Genomic DNA, 13,176 nt, shown 5'->3' with positions numbered 1-13,176 from the left:
TAGGGAGGAGTAGTGGGGCAGAAACAAGAAGCATAGAGATAGGTTTCTCGAAGGCTTCAGAGACGCAGGCTGTGGACATGCCGGCTACGGAGCTGGTCAGGATCCCTGCTGTCTCCTCCCTCCAAACGGGTCAAAATGATGCCGCCTCAGACGTGGGTTCGAATCCCGGCTGCAGCATTTACTCTGTAACTTGGTCCTTCTGAGCTGTCTGTAAAAGGGGAATGATATTCCCCACCCCTCTGGGCTGTGATGAGGGCCGTATGTAAACATCTAGTGCAGCCCCCCAAGGAACTTTTTTTGGGAGTGTAAATGAGACCAAAATGGCCCTGAGCAGACTGGGAAGAGAGATGTTTGAGCCCCATGTTCTGCATAGGATGGAGGGGTTTAGGAGCCCTGTGTGGCGGCATTTCAAATGATGGTCCCCAGAGTGATGCCTTAGGTCTGTACAGGTCTTTATTCTCTCTTGAGTCCCTTTGTACAATCAACTCACTTTATCTTCACAACAATCCCGTGAAGTGGGTATTAGTTCTATTTTGCAGATTGAGAAACGAGGGCTCTGAAAGGCCCTGCCTTGCCTGGGATCGCACAGTGACCCACCCCAACTCACTGGTGGTTATTAAAACAGCAGGGCACTTTGTACTGCCCAGAGCGGCCTGAAATGGGACTGGACATCAGGGCAGGTCGTGTCCTAACGTGGCCCCTGGCTCAGGGTCACTTCACAAGCCTGCAACCAAACACAGAGGGCAGGTGTTCCCTGTGTCAGCTCTGTCCCAGGCTCAGTGGGGGGATGCTCCCAGCCTGGGCTCAAGGGGAAGGCCCGTGTCTGTTGGCCCGGTGACACCCAAAACAGCCAGACCCACGTCCCCTTGGCCCCGGCAGCCTTTGTGTATGTGACGAGATTGGAACTTTATTGGGGGTGGACTTGGAGTTAGTCAGATGTGGTTTCCAGCCCTGGCTAGAGCTTAACCTCTCCATGCTGCAGGCACCTCCCTTATAAAATAGGATTGAATGGTGACTTTGGTCCAAGGGTTCTGTGGAGGGCCCAGCTGTATGAAGCTTCTAACGCTCTGGAAAAGGGCCCCAGCTATCCAAATGTACAGTGGCATCATCAGTGTTGTTAAAATATCCCGAAGGAGGTCAAGCCTTCTGGGGGTGAAGAACTACACATAAAATCTGCAAATTGATTCAGCAAATGGGCCAGGAGATCCTGCTCAGTGCATTCCCTGTGCTAGGCACCAGGAGGGAGGCAGAAAATTCCAGAAAATGTCCTCAGCCGAAAACTTGCCAAGTGTTGATTTTTAAAATATTTTTTTTACTTCCAACGAGGATGTGAGGTGTTTACCAGAAAAGCTAAGGAACTGCAATGTCAAAACCAGTTAACGTTCATTCAGCAATATATATTGAGTGGCGACAAAGTCCCAGCTACGGGGAATAGAGTGGAGAATTGGACAAAGTCTGGCTATTGTAGAATTTACCTTCAATCACAAGGTAAAAGATCAAAAGGAAGAACTAAAAGGGGTTTTGGAAATAGATAGCGGTGATGGTTGCACATCGTGAATGTAATTAAGACCACTAAATTGTATGCTTTTTTTATGCGTCAAAATGCCAAATTTCATGTTGTATATATTTTACCACAAATATTTTTTAAAGGGTAGGGGGGATGGAGGGGTTGACAGTTGAACATTCATTCAACAGACGGGTTGTGCCATAGTTAAAAAAGAAGAGCAGATCCCACCTAGGGAGGAGATGGAAAACTCTCCAAACATTAAGTAGAAGGAAAAGAAAGCAAGTTGTAGGGAAAAAAAACAACACATTCAATAGATTTGTAGATTTGTGCCTTTCATGGTATGTAAATGTAGTATATCTATGTGTGTACCTATTAACTATGTGTGTAGTTAATGAATATACATGCTGAAGTGCTTAAGAGTGAAAGGGGTATTGGTGTCTGCAACTTTGAAAAGCATCAAAGTTGGGATTATTAATGGATAGATTGATTGATGGCTAGATCAATAGATACCTGATAAAGTGCATAGAGCAAAATATTAAGAATTGAAGAACATACGGGGCAGGTGTTCACCGTCAAGTGTTTCCAACTTTTCTGTATTTTTACAAATTTTAATAATTAAATTTTAGGGGGAAAAGAACCAAAGGGGAAGGGAAAGAGCAGGAAACTATCAAGAGCTAGCCAAAGAGTGAAAATCATGGAGCACAAAGAGCCAACCCAAAGAGGGAAAAAGGAAGAACTGTTCAGTATTCATGCCTGGGCTCATCAAGAGAAACACACTTCTTTTGCTGGTTTCAAGAGGATTCTGTCACGGAAGAAGTGTTTGAACACGGGGCCTTTGGGCAATGGAAAAGGAATAATTTCCTTAAAAGCAAAACTTTTTAAATAAATATTTTACGATGAAAATTTCAAACACACAGGACGGGGAAAGGCTGTTACAATGAACACTCAGGTGGAGTCCACGAGTAATGTTTTACGGTTCTGATCGCATGTGTTTTAGAGGAAGTTTCTCGTAGGGCTGTTTCAAGTATCGGCTCTTCGTGAGATGTGTCTTCCCCGGGACAGAGGGATGGGATGGAGGCGTGCCCGGGGAGAGAGGGGTTTTCGCCCGGGAATGCATCTTTCGGCGACTCTTTCTGGGTGGAAGTGAGGCGACTAAAACGGAAAAACAAAAACCCTCTGGAGGAGCAAGTCCGCCGCCCCCGAGGCTCTCACGGTGTGGTCTCGGCCAGTTAAGTCGAAAGAACAGGAGTCTTTGAGCTGGTCCAGCCTTCTTCCTGCAAAGGGTAAGAAAAAGCAGCGATGGCGGCCCCGGGCGTCCGACACCGGGAAAACAAACGAGAATCCCGAGAGTTCAGCCGGGGCCCTGAAGTCTGCATCTCGGCGGCCGGCTCCCCGGCGCCTCCGCTCCTCCCCTGCGCTCCTCCCGGGTCTGCAGTCGGCGCGCCGGGCCCCGGGCCGGGGGGCGCCGTCCTGCGGCAGCCGCGGGGCTGCGTCCGGCCCAGCTGTCCCCGCCGCGGCGCGAGGCTGCTGTCCCGGCCGAGCTGGGCGCACCCGGGCGGGCGGCAGCGGGTGGGACGCGGGGAGGGCCCAGCTCCGCGCTCCTCCCCCGGCCGGGCCGGCCTCGGTGGGGCGCGCGTCCTCCGCGTAAAGCCCTCCTCCCCGGCCAAGGTAGAGGAAGTCGGGCTCCCGCCTGGATGGGCGGCGGGAGGGGAGCCCCGCGCCTGTTGTTTTCCTCCAGCGGGAGCGGACGGACGCGCCCTCCCACCCCGGGCCCCGGCGCTCGAGAGGCGGCCACCCGCGGCTCCCCCGCCCCGGCCCTCGGGCTCACCCCAAGCATCCTTCCTGGGTGCTGCGGGCAGTGGGGGCAACTCGGTCGTTCCGACGACCTGGGAGGCGCACTTGGGACCCCGGGACCCCGGGCCCCGGGGGACGCACGCCCAGCCCCGCCGGAGCCTGCGTTTCCTGCGGGGGTTTCTGCTGGCGTCGGGGGCGAGATGGCCGCAGGCGTCTGGGCTCCAGAGCCCCGGGTCCTCGTGTGCCTCGCCGCGCTCCTGGCCCGCTGGGTCGTCGCAGGTAAGAAGCCGGGATCTGGAGGGAAGAGTTGAGTTTTCCAAGGCAACAGTAGGGAGAGCCAGGGACCCAACGCCCTCCGACTCCGCCCCGTCCAGTTGGGTCCGCAGCCCCGAGCCACCCCGGCGAGGCTGGGGTTTCCTGCCCGCAGCCCGGCCCCTTTTGCAGAAAGGAATTTTCCCGGGCGCTGGATGGAGGGCGAGAGACGCTTATCCGCTCCGGGTGAGCGGCCGACGAGCTGCAAAGGGCCTGCGGAGCGATGTTGGGAAAAACCAAGAGGCGCACGTCGAGGGGAAAGTGTTGTTTTATAAAGCGTCGGATGCTTAAATTCGCGTTCTGGTTCTACCTGCTTCAAATTCGAGGCTTCCTCTTTATTTTTCTCTCCTCGCTCTGTGGATTTCTTTACCCACCCTTGCAAGCTGACATGTGGGGATTAGCGCACTGAAAGCCGTTCCTTCCTCCTTCACTTCCTTTTATTTTTAAACTTTTTATTTGGAAATAACTTCAGACTTATAAAAAGCTTCTCTGACACTTGAAATGATTGAGAAAAGACCTTAAATGCTTCGTTTACTATACTCCGCCTTTTTACAAAAAAAAGGGGGGGGTAACTTACAAAAATATGAAGACTGTGAAAAGATTGAAGAAAAATTGAATTGATGTCACCAGTTAGTGCATCCCTAACTGGGTGCAGGGGAGTGTGAAGAGTAGCCAGGGGACTGGAGTGGAGGGAAAGGAGATGGAGCCAGGAGGTGGGGTAGTTCCCCAAGATGCACGAGGAGTGGTAGCTTCTCTATTTTCTGGTTCAGCACAGTCAGGAGCTCTCCTCTTGTAAGCTCCTGGCGGTGGCTTGTAAATTGTGCCTTGAATGGGAACTCTGTATTTTATGCATGATTTTTCTGTAAACATACAACTTCTCTAATTAAAAAATACATAAAAATTGTGCCCTGAGCTTCCTAGCAGCAAGTGCCAAAAGTTCCTCCTTGTTAAACTGTCACAACTTTTTTCTTTTGTGGCTCAACTGTTTCAAAACCAGGAAAACTTCCCATAACTTAGGTTTCAGTTTATATGGAAAAAGCAGAAGATCTGGCAGCCTAGGGCCTGGAAGTGAACCTGGCTCACCTCCTGTTATCTAGGGCACATGAACCCAAACTTGTAACAGTGTCCATCTCTCTCCTTGTATTACTTACCCTTGGACCCTCCAGGCATTTGACTTCTGATCACTGTGCTGAGGTTTGGCAAGGATGAGGAAGGACAGTCCCCAATTGGCCAAGGACATTGGTGGTCATTGTCAAGTAGTCCCTTCTTCCCAGCCGTGTGTTGTTTGCTGCACTGTGAGCATCAGTGGCTGTGGGTCATCAGACCCCTGAGCTGTAATCCTCCTGCCTGGGAGGCTGGTCATCACTCATCACGCAGGGATCTTGGAGGAAAAGTTTCCTCCGCTGGGCTGCCCAGTTTTTTTTTGATGTCTAGGCCCCATTCATCTTGGTATATTGTGCAAGGGGGCTTCATGAGCACAGAGTATTTGTGTCATTTGCTTTTCAAGTTGGGAGTTGTCTTGGGGGCAGAATGTGTCTTTCTCCTGTTACTTAACTCCAGGCAAAGTTCATGCCTCCTCTTGTCACCTCAGATTCCTGGGGAGAATTACAAGGACAATGAAAATGTTTAATCCCAACTCTATGAATGATAATACAAAGGCAGCTTGGAAAACGGTCCTTTATATCACTTCCTCCTTTGTTCTGTATTTTGAATATAAGGATGGGGGCCATCAGGGGCTCCTCTGGACACCATGTGGACAACTTCTAGTAGCAAAAACTGTCACTACATCCTGTCTTCTTACCCTCTTATCCTGTCACCAATGTGTGGGAGATCAGAGTAAACCCCTGTGACTTAGAGCCCTGGAGACCACATCTGTCAGTGAGTTGTGTGGGACCTTAAACTTCCTAAACCTCCATTTTCTCACCAACAAGTGAGTATAGGACTATCAGGGATAGACTCTGTGTGCCCTCAAGGACCACCCTTTCCTTGTCCATCCAACAACTGTCCCACTGAGCCCAGACTCAGCCTCAGTCTTTCATCCAGCAGTCCTGGCAGCCACGTGTCTGGACAAGGTGATCCACAAGGTCACCTTCAGCTTCAGTAGTTAAAAAGAATGGAGAGAGAGAGAGCCAGGAAGAGCAGTGAAATTAAAATGGTTTCTTTTGTGGTTGCGTCATTCTGTTCTTCAGAGGGGAAGACAATGTTAGCTCAAGTTCCAAGACCAAAGTCTCACCAGGGCTTTTCAAAGCCACCGTTCCTTTATTCCTTTGCCAAGGAGTCAGGGAAGGGGCAGGTCTGCAGATCTCAAGAACTCACATTATTTTTCAAACTGCACAGTTCATTGTCTACTTCTCAACAGGGATGGCCACTGGGAATGTGGGTTCCCTGGCCTAATGGTTCAAAAAAAATCCCCTCCTGGTGTTAACAGTGATTGTTTAAAGTGTTTCTTGCTGTTTTGGAATCTCTAGCATTAGATGACATTCTCTGCCTTTCAACAAGTGGCTTTAGATTTTTTTCCCTCTTGGCCTGGCTCTAAAGTCTTGGGGAATGGTGTGGCCAAAATGGCGAGAGAGTCAGAACTTCCTGTGGCTCCAGACTGGCTTCAGGTCTTTCAAAGGAAGCCTCTTCTAACAAGACAAAAGATCAAATACAAATAACTTTTACTCTTTTTATAGCTGGGAAAGATTCCATGGATGCAAGTGGCAGTTTGTTTATTTTTCTAAGAGCTTTTTTGAGATATGATTTACATAAAATTCATCCATTTTAAAGTCTACAATTCAGTGGGTTTTGGTATGTTCACAAGATTGTGAAACCATCCAAAACATTTTCATCATGCCAAAAAACAAAAACAAACAAACAAACAAAAAAAACAAAAAAAAAAACCCATATACCGTATTCTTCCCCTCTCTCTCACTTCCCCTAGCCCTGGGTAGCCATTGATCTATTTTCTGTCTCTATGATTTGTCTATTCTGGACATTTCATATAAATGGAATCATACTGTGTGGCCTTTTGTGTCTGGCTTTTTTACTTAGCATAATGTTTTCAAGGTTCATCCATGCAATAGCATGTATCAGTATTTTATTTCCTTTTATTGCTGAATAATATTCTATTGGATGAATATCTGCATTTTGTTTATTCTTCACTTGATTGATATTTGGATTGTTTCCACCTTTGGGCTATTATGAATAAGACTGCTATTAACGTTTGTGTATAAGTTTTTGTGTGGATATGCTTTCATTTCTTGGGTGTGTATATACCTAGGAGTGGAATTGCTGGGTCATATGGTCACTCTTTGTTTAACTTCTTGAGAGATTGCCAAAATGTTTTTTAAAGTGGCTGTACCATTTTATAATCCACCAGCGATGCATGAGGGTTCCAATTTCCTTACATCCTTGTCAACACTTGTTTTTATCTGTCTTTTTTATTTTAGTCATCCTGGTGGGTGTGAAGTATCTCATTGTGGTTTCGATTTGCATTCCCCTAATGACTAATGATGTTGAGGTTCTTTTCATGTGTTTATTGGGCATGTATATCTTTAGAGAATTGTCTATTCAAATTCTTTGCCCATTTAAAAATTTTATATTTGTCTTTTTTATTGCTGACTTTAAGTTCTTTATATATTTTGTCCCTTATCAGATATATGATTTGCAGATATTTTTCTCCCAAAAGTTTTTAATTTTGACAAAGTCCAATTTATCTATTTTTTCTTTTGTCACTTGGGCTTTTGGTATCTTATCTAAGAAACTGTTGCCTAACCCAGGTTCACAAAGATTTACTTCTTTGTATTCTTCTAAGAGTGTTATAGTTTTAGCTCTTATGTTTAGATCAAATGGCTATTCGAGTCCATCTTTGAATACGGTGTGAGGGAGAGATCTAGCTAAATTCTTTTGCATGTTGATATCCTGTTGTCCTAGTGCCATTTGTTGAAAGCAGTTTATTTTTTAATGAAATACCACCTTACACAAATCCCCAATATATTCACACACTTTGAAAACTTCTGATTTGGCAGAAAGAGCACTGACTGGAGGGTGGGAGGGTAGCGGGAGATCTAAGTTTAATCCCACTCTTGCTACCTTCTAACTTCAGGATCTTGGGTTAGCCACTTTGATTCTTTGGACCATACATTTCTCATGTATGGAACATGACATCCTGAATAGAATAGTTGTAACAGGTGCTGCCTATTATTCTCATCCCTGTGGCATCTCTATATTTAGGCCTTGACATTGGAGGTTGCTGAAAAATGTGATACTTTTCAGCAAAATGGTCATTTTGCTAAGTGAAAATGAATTTGCTTCTTCTTAACCTGGTGACAGCCTTATACCCCATCTGTTGCCCTTAGCACCTGTCAGTCTTAAGCACATCATAAAACAGTTCTCTCAGCTAATCTGACAAGCTGTCTTAGTCTGTCACAGCTGCTGTGACATACCACACAGTGGGTTGGCTTAAACAACAAGCATTTATTTTCTTATTGTTTCGGAGGCTAGAAGTCCAAAATCAGGCTGTTGGTAAGGCCATGCTTTCTCTCCAAAGTTTGTAGCATCCTGGTGCTGGCTTGCTACAATCCTTGCGGTTCCTGTGCTTGCTTCTCTGTCTCCCATCACGTGACAGCCTCTCTCTTTGTTGGGGTACATAATTTAGTCCAGCACACATGCTCATGAGAGCTTAAGGTGGTTCTCTCGAGCAGTGGTTCTCAAACTTTAGTCTACATCAGAATCCCCTGGAAAATTGTTAAAACAGATTGTTGTGTGTGTTCCCTCCCTCTCCGTCTCCCCAGGGTTTCTGATCTGAACTAGTAGGTCTGGGCTGGAGCTTAACAATTTGCATTTCTAACGAGTCCCCAGATGCTGCTGCTGCTGGTCCAGGGACCCCACTTTTGAGAACCACCTGGCTTCTGGTCTCTTCCTTCAGGGCTTTATTTGTTCGTTTTACTTTCAGCCTATTGTGTCTTTGAATCTAAAGAGTGTCTCTTGTAGACAGCATGTAGTTCGATCATACTTTGTTTATTTAAGATCCATTCTGACCATCTCTGCCCTTTGGTAGGACAGTTTAATCCATTTACATTTAACGTAATTACTGGTAATGTAGGATTTATGTCTACCATTGTGCTATTTGTTTTCTATATGTCATGTCTGTTTTCCTCTATTCTTCCATTACTGCCTTCCTTTGTGTTAACTAGTTTTTCCTAGTGCACCACTTTAATTCCTTTATAATTTCATTTTCTAATTCCTACTTGCTCATCGGATCTCAGCATGGCTTCCTGGAGGAAGGCTTCCCTTCCCTAACCCCAGGGGGGTTAGGAGCCCCTTCTCTGGGGCCTCATCGTGGTATTAATACCACGGCATTGTAATTGCCAGCTTATTGCCTGTTTTCCCCACTGGACTGTGAATTCCTGGAGGCCTCTGTTTTGTCCACCATTGAATCCCTGGTACCTGGCCCAGGGCCTGCACCAAAGTAGGTGCTCATTGAGTACTATGAGCCTATTCCTACAGGAAGCTGAGGAGAGAGCTTTAATTCCAGAGTCATTTGGACCTGAGATGGAGAGAGAGATAGTGGGAGACAGAGAGAGAGAGCAGCAGGAAAGAAGGAACAAAGCTAAAGCCCTTTACTTTCCACCCCTTTTGGATTTCTAGGCAAATAAAACCACTTGGGTTCTGCATCAGTTATTCACTGCCATTGTAATACCAAGTAACAAACAACCACAAAACCGCAGTATACACCCCAATAAGTGTTTATTGCTCAGGGATCTGGGGTAGTCAGTCAAGTCTTGCCTGGGCTCAATCACGAGTCTGGGGATCCACTGACTGGCTAACGGCTGATCTAGAATGGCCTCAGATGGAATGATGGGGACAGCTTTGTTTTCCACCCTCTGCCTGGGACCTAATGTGGGCATGTCCTTCTTGTGGTACTGGTGATTGCAGAAGGCAAGAGTGAGCGAGCCCAATTATACAAGCGCCTTTTAAGTCTCTGCTTGTGTCCTACTAGCTAACATCCCCCTGGCTAAAGCAAGTCACCTGGCTGAGCCCAGGGTCAAGGTGGGAGGGCACTGCACAGTGCCCTGGTGAGCGGTGAGTAATTGAGGCCGTTTGCGATCTGCCATGAGTTCATTCAAGTCAAACACCACCCCTAATCCCAGCAGGGTGGAGCTTCTGTGTGTTACTGAATCTTAAGAACACACACGCCTGATTTTTTAAAGATCCTTACTGCAGAAGGGACTGTTCAGAAAAGGAGGTGGTTTGGAGATTGAGAAAGGGAGTAACAGCCTGACATTTCCTTGTACAGACTTGGAGGCTGTCATCATCGGAGAAGTCCACGAGAACATCACTCTGCACTGTGGCAACCTCTCGGGACCAGAGGGCCTGGTGACCTGGTATCGGAATGACGCGGAGCCCTTCTTCCTCCTGTCCTCCAATTCCAGCCTCCTGCCCACCGAGCCACGCTTCTCACTGGACAGTGCCGGCTCCCTGCACATCGAGGGGCTGCGCCTGCAGGATGAGGGGAACTACACCTGCCAGGAGGGCCCGAACGGGACTCAGAGGTTCCGGGTGTGGCTGCAGGTGGCTAGTAAGTGGGGTGGGCGGGCACCGGGGCTGGCGCGGTGCTCAGACCTTGGCCAGGAGGAGGACGTGGTCCAGTGTGCAGGCTTTGGATTCCAATAGCCTGGGTTTCCTTCCTGGCTCTGCTGCCCACACGCTGAGCCCCCTCTCGCACCTGCATATCCTTACCTGTAAAATGGGCATAAGAAAAATGCTTGCCTTGTAGAATTACTGTGAAGAATAGATACCAGTTACTCTGTATAAAGTGCTTTCAGCAGCTCCTGGCATATCAGTTAGCTATTATTTTTAGCTTGTTGCTTCTGTCCTTGCATTGTTAGTATCATTTTTATTAAGCAATGAAGTAATTGATTCAGACTGCCCGAGTTCAATCCTGCAACTGTGGCTTAGTTCTGTGTCCCTTGAGTAAGTAGCTTCATGTCTTGAGCTTCAGTTTTCCTTATCTGTTCCATGGGGATAGTAATCCATTGCCTTCTTCATCGGGTAGAGGACTCTTGAGCTCTAGTGTCTACCATATCTGTTCATGAACATACATGAATTTAGAACAGGGGCTGACGTGTGGGCCCTGCCCAGCCTGCCACCTATTTTTGTGCAGCCCACTAGCTACGAATATCTTTTTATATTTTTCAACAGTTGGGGAAAAAAAATCAAAAGAAGAGTAATATTTGTGACACACGAAAATGATATGGAATTCACATTTCAGTGCCTATAAATAGTTTTATTGCAACACAGCCACCCTCGTTCACTTACACACTGTCTTTGGCTGCTTTTGTGCTGTATGGCAGAGTTGAGTGGTGACACCTGAGATCGTATGTCCTGCAAAGCTTAAAATAGTTACTCTCTGGTCCTTTACGGAGGGAGTTTGCTAACCCTGGCTTAGAGGGACATCCATGTCCCATGTCTGGGGTGTGTGGTTTAGTAGAAACGTGTGTGATGTGTTCCTGGTCCAGACCCAGGGTTCCTTAGCTGTAGAATAATGGACTCGTTCTTTTAGGCCACATGTACTTGCTGAGAGCCGGCTTCGTGTCAGGTACTGTTCTAGGCCCTGGGACGCAGGAGTGAAGGAGACACACAAGCTCCCTGCCCTCGTGGGGCTGACATTCTAGTGGGGAAGATGGACAACAAACAAGTGAACAAGTAAGACAATATCAGAGTGACAGTTGCTATGCAGAGAATTGAGATGGGGAGATGTGATTCTCCTCAACACTCCAGATGATGGGGATCAGAGAAGAGCTTTTGGAAGTGGTGACCTTTGAGCTGAACGCTGAGTGGGAGCCAGTGTGGAAAGATAAGAGGGAAAACGTTCCAGGCAGATGCAAGACGGGACAAGCATGGTGCATTTGGGGGCTGGGGGTGGCTGGTGTGGGGAAGCCCTGTGAGTAAAAAGGAGGGAAGGAGGTGTGAGGTCTGGGAGGCAGGGGCCACACTATGTGGCAGGACTGGTAAGGAGTAGGGATTTTATTCTAGGAGCTGGAGAAGCTCCTGGATCTTGGAGCAGGGGTGTGACGTTGTCTGATTCCATATGGACATGTGTGTGTGTGTGTGTGTGGTCTCCAGAGGGGCTGATAAAATAAAAGCAGAGAAGCCATTGGCGGCCAGAATCAGGGCAGTAGCAGTGGTCTTGGGGGGAAAAATGCACAGATACAGAAAATATTTTGAAGGTAGACCAGCAGGATTTGCTGTTGGACTGGATGGGGCGGGGGGGGTGAGGGTAAGAGGCCTCTAGGACACTTCTGGATTTCTGGATGGTGTCTAAGGTTTCCACCAACTGTCATGGAATCCGTCAGCCCAGTGTTTTTGCATCTGGGGATGCAGAAACATCTGGGGATGCCACAGAGGAGTTGCTGAAGGGACAGGCATCCAAAAATGTCCCATATCTTGGCCCAGCTCTGTTTGGCTGCCACTGTGAGCTTGGAGCAAGTCCTTGCAAAGCCTCCCTCACTCCTGCTGCTGAACGGTAATTAATTTTTTCATGACCATCTTGACAAGAAATAATTTCCACGTTCACCACAGAGAAATGAGATTGAATTGCAACTTTTGGTGTTTTGTTTTTTTTTTAATTTTTATCATCACTCTCTCCAGTTTATGACGACTCAATCTGACCCTGAGTTATTAATCATTGGCTAAGTTTATTGGAGGAAGGATCAGTATTAGTTTTCATTATTGCTCTGCAGGAAGATAAATGCAAGGCACTGTTACAATGAAAGTGAACTTGGACTTTTAAAAATATCGCCAAGCTCAAATGGTACTTTGCACTCCCTGAGGGAAAGCCCCGTGCATGCCTGAGTTACTGTGGTGTGGCTCTTATTAGGGGGTGCCTGTCCATTTGGGAACATGGTGGGGGGGGAGTCCTTGACTGGTAGAGGACTTGTTTGTGAAGACAGGACACACACGCCCTCTGGTTTCACATGCAGGAGAAATGCTTGGAGCTTGGAGCAGAGGTGCTCCCAATCCAGAAGGACCCTGGGCAAATACCAGAGCTCTCGGGCACCGGACGGTGGCCTCTCAGATTGGAACCTGGCCCTCGGTTTCCCATAGAAGATTTGAGAATATGGACTAGGTTTGATTCAACTGCTGTTCTGGGAGGAGTGGTGCTATTGCTGAACGGTTGAGGGTTTGCATACTGAAATGAGCTGCCCGGGTTCAAATCCAGCTCCCTTCTGGCTGTTGTCTTTGTGACCTTGGGGAAGTCACTTGAACTCCTCTAAACCTTAGATTTATCATCTGTGAATGGGGTGATGGTGGTACCTGGCCCCAGGTGTGCTGTGTACATTGCTGGGATAATATATGCTCAGCTGCCAGTACAGCTCCCTGCACACGTGTACCACTTGGGTCATGTCTGCTCCATGCATTGGTTGAGCAGGTGATGGGATTTCAGTGCCTCTGAAGTTCCCAGCAGTCGTTCACATCTGGGTCTTTCGAACAGGACTTGCTTGTGAGTCGGGAACTCTGTGTGCCCAGAATTTTGCCTTTCCCTTCTTTTCACTTACTCAGTTGATAACACAGTCACA

The 13,176-nt window shown here is 47.5% G+C and overlaps 1 protein-coding gene across 3 annotated transcripts in view; it reads left to right on the top strand.

Moving 5' to 3' along the window:
* Positions 1 to 3,152: 3,152 nt before the first annotated feature.
* Positions 3,153 to 13,176, top strand: part of VSIG10 (V-set and immunoglobulin domain containing 10) — a 38,330-nt gene continuing 28,306 nt past the window's right edge. For 2 of the 3 annotated variants that reach the window (XM_037817109.1, XM_037817110.1), the window contains exons 1-2: positions 3,153 to 3,580; positions 9,894 to 10,175. In XM_037817109.1, coding sequence (XP_037673037.1) covers positions 3,202 to 3,580; positions 9,894 to 10,175 — 661 coding nt within the window. In that variant the 5' untranslated portion in view covers positions 3,153 to 3,201. The remainder of the gene's footprint in view (positions 3,581 to 9,893; positions 10,176 to 13,176) is intronic. The other variant, XM_037817108.1, reaches the window with a different exon arrangement.

This window comes from Choloepus didactylus, chromosome 23 (genome assembly GCF_015220235.1).
Source record: "Choloepus didactylus isolate mChoDid1 chromosome 23, mChoDid1.pri, whole genome shotgun sequence".
Taxonomy (NCBI): Eukaryota; Metazoa; Chordata; class Mammalia; order Pilosa; family Megalonychidae; genus Choloepus; species Choloepus didactylus.
This window is presented reverse-complemented; position numbering and strand designations above follow the sequence as displayed.